The sequence below is a fragment of the Primulina tabacum genome, chromosome 9, assembly GCF_025594145.1.
Source record: "Primulina tabacum isolate GXHZ01 chromosome 9, ASM2559414v2, whole genome shotgun sequence".
NCBI classification, from domain to species: Eukaryota; Viridiplantae; Streptophyta; class Magnoliopsida; order Lamiales; family Gesneriaceae; genus Primulina; species Primulina tabacum.
In genome coordinates, this window is record NC_134558.1 from 25,027,959 (window position 1) to 25,035,514 (window position 7,556).

The 7,556-nt window shown below is 35.4% G+C and overlaps 2 protein-coding genes across 3 annotated transcripts; one reads left to right on the plus strand and one right to left on the minus strand.

Annotated features, from left to right (window-relative positions):
• The first annotated feature begins 215 nt into the window (after positions 1–215).
• On the plus strand, positions 216–1,503 carry LOC142556466 (uncharacterized). The gene is made up of 2 exons (XM_075667929.1): positions 216–443; positions 922–1,503. The coding sequence occupies exons 1-2, from the start codon at positions 311–313 to the stop codon at positions 1,302–1,304; spliced, it is 516 nt and encodes a 171-aa protein (XP_075524044.1). The 5' UTR covers positions 216–310; the 3' UTR covers positions 1,305–1,503.
• A 158-nt stretch (positions 1,504–1,661) lies between these two features.
• Positions 1,662–3,812, minus strand: LOC142555025 (protein ANTAGONIST OF LIKE HETEROCHROMATIN PROTEIN 1-like). 2 transcript variants are annotated; one of them, XM_075665663.1, is made up of 2 exons: positions 3,606–3,812; positions 1,662–2,900 (listed from the first exon to the last, which is right to left on the minus strand). In XM_075665663.1, exons 1-2 carry the CDS (start codon positions 3,772–3,774, stop codon positions 1,828–1,830), a joined length of 1,242 nt encoding a protein of 413 aa, XP_075521778.1. In that variant the 5' UTR covers positions 3,775–3,812; the 3' UTR covers positions 1,662–1,827. The 2 variants fall into 2 exon arrangements, with proteins under 2 accessions (XP_075521778.1, XP_075521777.1); XM_075665662.1 differs by having other exon boundaries at positions 1,662–2,912.
• Between the last annotated feature and the right edge of the window lie 3,744 nt (positions 3,813–7,556).

A 7,556-nucleotide genomic window follows, 5' to 3' on the forward strand; every position in this document is an offset into this window, starting at 1 on the left:
CTAGACTTTTATAGACTTTTTAAAGGTCAATGTTGAATACCAATTGACAAAACTCTATGAAATTTTATTTTGAATACCGCTAGACTTCTATAGAGTATGTAAAATTTTTAATTGAATACCTCTAAACTTTTAAAATATACAAAAATCATTAAAAATCAATAAATCTCTTATATTAAATACGTCCCTCAGTGTATATGATTTTAAAATGCCCTATCCTATTTACTTTAGTTTTGAACCAAAGGTTAGATTTTCTACCACCCGAAAAGCCCTAAATCGGTGATCCCCTAGGTCGTCCATATCACACCCAATAATGAAGAGGGGTTTGCGTTGGAGTGATGGGGAAGCCGATGATACGGAGTCTTCCGACGATAATAATGATGGGAGCTCGAAATCTAAACTTAGAGAGAAGAAGAATCAGTCGTCCAAGCTTAAGGCTTCGAAAGGTATGTGTTGTAAGTATTCGTGGGCTTTCTTGGATTTTACCATTACCTTTTGAGTTCAGGTTGATTGCGTGGTTTCAGATTGAGCTGGAATGTTCATTGCTGGTTTTTTAGTGTTCCCTGAGCATCCTATCTCATTCTAATTCTAATTTCATGATGCATTGGAGTTGATGAAACTGTAATTCTGGAAATTTGTTGCATCTTTGTTGTTGACGATCACAATTTTGTTGACAATATGAACGTAATTTGGTTGAAAGTTACATTTTAAGAAAGATATTTAATCCTTTTTGTTTGAGTGGCAGTTTCCCCAATTGGGTCTTGCTCTATCAGAACCATGTATGTTTTAGAGCATTTCTTGATAAACGGATGAATGAATAAGGACAATTAGAAGAAAACGTGATCCTTTTGCATGATTTAGAAGAAAAATTGGAAGTAAGGTACCGTTGATGGGCTGACATTGGAACTTGTTTCCCAATTGCAGAGGATTCTGTTAAGAAAAAGAGCAAAGGAATAGATTTTGAAGCTTTGAGTCGACATGGATATAAAGGAGGATTATCTGTCTTGAAAGTGCCACCACCTAAGGAGCCTGAGCAGGAACAGGACTGGACTTGGTCCACAGGGAAAGAAACTCGAACGAAGGAGGAGGAAGAATCCTTGGAGGAACGACAGAAAACAAGGGCATCAATTGCCTATGGGGAGGGGCTTGTGGACGTGCAGATATGTAAAGATAAAAAGAATCTCTCTTTTCAGCAGAAAGAGAAGAGGAAGCGGGATCTTGGTCAAGCAAGCAGAGGGAAGAATTATGTTGAAGAAGAGAAGAGGATGTTGAGAGAAAACGGCATCTACTCTGGTTTTGATTCTTGATTATACTTTGTACTCGTTAGTTTTCCAACTTGTTTTACTGTCAACTTCTGTGTTGGAGGTTTTGTGTTTAGCTCTTGGGAGTTTGATAATCTGGAACTCACATCTTATGGCTTTGTAAATGCAGCATCCTCTTCCTCTAATGTTCTATATTTTGGGTGCGCCTATGCATGGCCTTTAATATTATTTTTTTAATTTTTTTAACCACTTGGCTTGTCAGATTTAAATGATATTCAGGCGAAGATGGGACTGGAATGATCAATTCTTAATAAGTCATTTAATTTTCTAAGACTTTAATCTGGACGATCTTCCCTCCTTACTTCCCCACCGAATCTGTCTTTGATGTTTCCTCTTGAACAATAACAGGAATACTATGAGTCTATGATTGAAGACTCCTGCAAGAAGCATTCTATAAAGCAAAAAACAGTTAAATTACAGGGAAAGTATCATGTAACAATTTTTTTAACACGATTATCAGATTTAATTTTTCCCCATTAAGAAAACAGCAGCACGAAACTCAAAAGAATCAGCTCGTTGCAACATCAGCAAAAGGCTGTGCTACACTTTGTTTTCTGCCTCCCAGATGCTTCACTAAGTTTTCTCTAATTGTTATTCCCGCGGGATTTACTTGCTTACAAATCTGTCCCATATAATCAGAGTCATGATAGCCAGACAAAGAAACATCTGAATTCAATCTGTCTCCACAATCAATTATGATATTATGAAGTAAAGAACAGACCAAGATAATACTAGGTAATTTCCTCTTATCCGGTCTCCACATAACCTTGTTAAGGATTCGCCAACCACCCTTCAGCTGCGAAAATGCCTTGACAGCAGCAGATCTTGCAGTTTCAAGAGACGTGTTGAACTCAGATCCAGACCCCGAGTGTTCATCTTTGTACGGCGTTACAAGCCAAGGAAGTAGAGGGTAACTCGCTCCACCAACTACATATTCTCTAACCTCCTCTCCATCAGATAATACTTTCACATTTCCGTTCAAACGTGCGCCACTTTCGCAAAGTTTGTAAAATCCAGAACACTTCAACAATCTAGAAACCGGCATGCCCCCAGGCCACCCCGTTACAATGTCCAAAAACCGCATCTCAGAATCAACAACACCTTGCACAAACATACTGTAATTGTTCTCTTGATCGCACCAATCGTCTGAAGTTTGAACAGCTGGGAGGGTCATCACTATGTGAGTAGCATCTATTGCACCACAACAATTAGGCAACCCAGAAGATGATTCAAAACCGGATTTTATTCTCTCCATTTTACTCGTGTCAGGCCATCTGAGATGGTGGCGGGCACGATCTTCCATGGCCTCTATAAATCTCCACGTAACTTGAGAAACAGTTGACTGGCCAACTCCAAAAGAAGCTCCAACGGAGACTTGAGATTCACCAGAAGCCAATCTTCGCAATGCGATAGCAGCTTGCTTCTCGACACTTAGGAGTCTTCCCTCGATGTTGATGAGGCCAGAAGGAGGTCTGGAGATAAGATCTTCTCTAACCAATGAGCATATGTACTCGAAAGTTTTCTTGGATAACCGGAAGAAATGCTTGAAAAGTTCCTCCTCATCATGAGACACATTTGGACCTAAAGATAATTCTTATCCACATAAAATAAAAGATTACTTCATCTTAAAATCACAAATACAAAATTACATGATAGAAAATGCATTGAATACAATAAAGGCAAACACTACTGACAATAAGTTCTAAATTAGACGATTACGCTGTATTAACTATTGAGGGCTTAAAAGTCTTCTTAAAAAAAAAAACCTGAGTAAATTTTCTTTTTCAGCAATCAGATAGCATCTAATTTGAAGGGGCATACAGGAACAGAGAAATACGAATGTACAATGAGTAAAAGAATCATCGACCGATTAAAGTTCGAATAAAGCTCAAATTATTGCGAGTTTAAAGATAAATTCTAACACACACAATGCATCCCAAAAAATTCGAAATGAAAGCTCAACTCGAAAGGAAAAGTAGGATGTTTGCTTCAGATTCTTTATCAATAATTTCCCGCAGTAACAAATTAACAAAAATGTGCATAGATTACTATTCAGCATATGTAATTACTGAATCAAGGCAGAGAAAATCAAGAACCCACATCAAAATTGGAATTACCGAGCTTGCTAAACGAGGTTCCCAAAAATGTAATCTTTCAGATCCAAGAAAGGATTACTACAGATTATAAGAAACGGTACCCACGAGACTGACTTGAAATTTACAGCTGTATTTCTATCAAACAAAACCTGAAGGATAGGACGAAAATGGAGAAGAAACTGAAAGGTACCTTGGGAGGAAGAGTTCTTCTTCAAGAAAACATCCCACCACTCAGAATCAATGGCTTTATTGTCGACTGGAACTGAGCTCACGATCTTGCTCTTGTTCTTGTTTTTCTTTTTCTTCTTCTTGCTTTTTGGAAATTTGTTAGAATTCATGTTTTGCTTGGGAGGAGCCATAGCTCTTGGAATTGAAATTGAACAGTGGCTGTTATTATTATTTGGTATAAACTTTGATTCTTGGCACGAATTGGTATTTTAATGGCCCACGGACCGCTTACATTGAACCAGGCCCAGCCCATGGAATTGGACATTTGGTATTATATTTAGGCAAAAATTTGTGTGACGTATTTTGTGAGACGGATCTCTTATTTGGGTTATTCATGAAAAAATATTACTTTTTATGCTAAGAGTATTATTTTTTATTGTAAATATCGGTAGGGTTGACCCGTCTCACATATAAAGATTCGTGAGACCATCTCACAAAAAACCTATTTTTATATTTATATGCCAAACATGGTTTTTTTTTTTTTAAAGTATATATCACCAAAAACATTTCCATCTTTTAAATCCCAAAACGACAAGGCAAAAACTTGTGTGAAACGGTTTCACGGGTCGTATTTTGTGAGACGGATATCTTATTTGGGTCATCCATGAAAATGTATTATTTTTACGCTAAGATAATTAATTTTTATTGTGAATATTGATATAGTTGACCCGTCTCACAGATAAAGATATGTGAGACCGTGTCACAAAAGACCTACTCAAACAACAATATTACCTATTAATTGACTATTTTTCTGAGCATTAAATATATAATAAATTTATATTCAATTTCAAATTAATACGGTGTCTTATTGTTTTACGTAGTACCATTTGTTTTCTGCAAATACGAAGGTGATCACATATGCAAAAATAAAAATAATAAACACAGAAAGTTGAAGACAAGTAGTACTCAATTGGATCAAAATACCATGTGCCTGCTAAACAACGACCCCAAAAAATTAATTATCCTTAAGCAACCGGTCATTTCTCAACCATAGCTGTAGAATCCGCAATATAACTACATCCGGTCATTTCTCAACCATAGCTGTAGAATCCGCAATATAACTACATCAGCAATTAAACGAAAATATTTTCCCAAACTTTCTCGAGTTTTAGTCCGAAAATGATGGCAAAAAGTTCAAAAAATTTTAAGGACATCAATATTGAAATTAACGTTCATGTTAAACAACAACCAAAAAAATTGACCATCTTTCAGATCCGAGATAAGGTTTCTTTCCACAAATTATATTAATCTAGTGCATCTTAAAACTATATTTTTAAATTTTGCTAAACACTTGCAATATAATCTTGCATATTGTTTACACTTTTCTCCGTCTCAATTTATTTCTACAATTTAATAAAATAAAATTCAATTTTAAAATTAAATGAAATAAATTCATTCCATTATGCATTTTTCAGTGAGAAGGGAGATCCAATACTGACCAACTAACATACTACTATTCTTCCGCGAGACTCAAGTCTCATCTTTGTCTTCTTCATTGATATTTTGTAGGTATGCAGCTGCAGGAGGAGTCTAAATAGTTTTGTATCTTCTATGATACTTTAGTGCTTCAGAGACCAAAAAATCAACAAGTCTATTGTTGGAACATCGTGTTTTCGTACCCAAGACGCAGCGGAAGTTTAAAATTTTTGATTGGGCATCATGTGTTTAAAACTTCTTTCATAGAGCGTTTAGAATTATACCTTACGTTCTGGACTCCAAACTATTTCGGTGTTTAGGCAGATATAGTCCTTCTTGTAAATCCCTACGAACGGATATCCTCTTTGATCATCTAATCAGGTCCATGATCAGAGACTATTTTCCTCGTTTGATTAGCACTAGAAAATCCAAACGATTTGTGCATTGAGACTGTAGTCTCCGAATTTCCAAAATCCGGTGACGGTATAGCGTCAGCGCCGCGGTGGTGGAAGGAAATCACTTGGCCGAAATTTTCCCAAATCTTTTGAAATTGGCCGAGAACTTTGAATAATGGGAAAGTTAATTGATTCACAATCTATCATTATTCAAGTTAATTAAGTCATTAATCAAAAATAAATTACAAGACTTAATTTGCTTGCAACTCAATATGGCCGTGAGTTTTTCCATCAAGGAAGAAGATCCTTTTATATTTTTGTGTGCAATAATTTGTCGTATTCAATTATAAGTCCTAGTGGTGTATGTATAGAGGTTGACTCCTAATAATTTCATTATATTTAAGCTATTATATAATTAATAAATATGTATTTATTAACTTTTAATAATAGATGATGTAAAAATATCATATACACACATTTTATATCACCATATAAAATATATACATGTATATGTTCATTAAATTAAATAACTGTTATATAATTTATAAATTAACTCTTTAGTTAATTTAATTCTAGATTCCTCTAGAACATTTATGACAATTTATACATGTTAATAGTCACCACTACTAGTACCAACATTTAATTAGTAAATTTCAAATTCACTAAATAAATGATTTCGAACTCTTTATAACCCCGATCGACGATCTGAGAGCGCCGATGTATCAAGGATACAAGTCTTATTCATATAATGAAAATCGAAAATTTCGAATATCAAAATTTTCACTTGCCATATTTGGCAGCTGCCTGTTTTGTGCCAGATTTAGTGAACTCCTTCACAAAACATGCAGTTCCACCCTCCTTCCTTGTTTATCAATCATGCTAACTTTCATTTTTTCCATCCTATAGAATCAGCTCAAAAACTCCTATAAGCTTCATGTTTGATCTCCATCAAACTATAGTCGTCAAATTCCAACTCCTTGAAATTTGACTATCTCAACGGCAACACAGAATCCGAGAATTGTGTGACCCTCAATGGTTCAGAGATACATCTAGTCGTGGGTTCACATCTCTATGTTATTTAGAAAAACATTTATTCTTATTCGGGTTTACCCTAGTTAACCCCATTCTTTACATCAACTCCTTAATCAAGCATATAAGAACTCATTTCTGATTGCATCCATCGGATCACGGTAAGAGCGTCTAGTAGCATCGCCCCATGATCCCCTAGGTATCACGGATAGTGCCTGCAAAAACCTTTAGTCATGGTTAGCGTACAATATGGTCCCTTCAACATATATATCCCGGTCGAATCTGCAACGATTGGTATGGCATGCATGAACGTTCATTCGTTTTCCTCTAGCTTTTAAATTCTCAAATTGAAAAGCCCATTTCCGATCAATTATTGATAATCTAATCATACACGTGCATACCCAGGCACTACTTGCAAAGAAAATAAAACAAGTGAGTAGGCAAACATATGTGGTAGTCATTGTTGAGTGATAATTTATCATTCCCTATATATTTATGGTAGAGCATGCATGGACGTTCATTCGTTTTACTCGAACTTTTAAATTCTCAAATTGAAAAGCCCATTTTTGATCAATTATTGATAATTAAATCATTCACGTGCATACCTAGGCATTACTTGCAAAGAAAATAAAACAAGTGAGTAGGCAAACATATGTGATTGCCATTGTTGAGTGATACTTTATCACTCCCTATTTATAGATGGAATAGCATGCATGGACGTTCATTCGTTTTCCTCTAGTTTTTAAATTCTCAAATTGAAAAGCCCATTTCTGATCAATTTTTGACAATCCAATCACGTGACCTCCCCTCAAAGCAACAATTACAAGGAAGCTCCCCTGCTACCGAATTATTGTACATATTAGTCGAGATAATGCTTGAACGTTAATTCGTTTTCCTATAGCTTTTAAATTCTCAGATTGAAAAGCCAATTTCTGATAAATTATTTATAATCCAATCATTCACGTGCATACCCAGGCACTACTTGCAAAGAAAATAAAACAAGTGAGTAGGAAAACATATGTGGTAGCCATTGTTGAGTGATAATTTATCACTCCCTATTTATAGATGGTATA

What these genes read in the sequence shown, in the direction of transcription:
- LOC142556466 (XM_075667929.1), top strand. Translation starts at nt 311, where the DNA reads ATGAAGAGGGGTTTGCGTTGGAGTGATGGGGAAGCCGATGATACGGAG. An exon ending in CAAGCTTAAGGCTTCGAAAG is followed by an intron (nt 444 to 921) that starts GTATGTGTTGTA and finishes TCCCAATTGCAG; the next exon opens with AGGATTCTGTTAAGAAAAAG.
- LOC142555025 (XM_075665662.1), bottom strand. Translation starts at nt 3,774, where the DNA reads ATGGCTCCTCCCAAGCAAAACATGAATTCTAACAAATTTCCAAAAAGC. An exon ending in GAAGAACTCTTCCTCCCAAG is followed by an intron (nt 2,913 to 3,605) that starts GTACCTTTCAGT and finishes TATGTGGATAAG; the next exon opens with AATTATCTTTAGGTCCAAAT.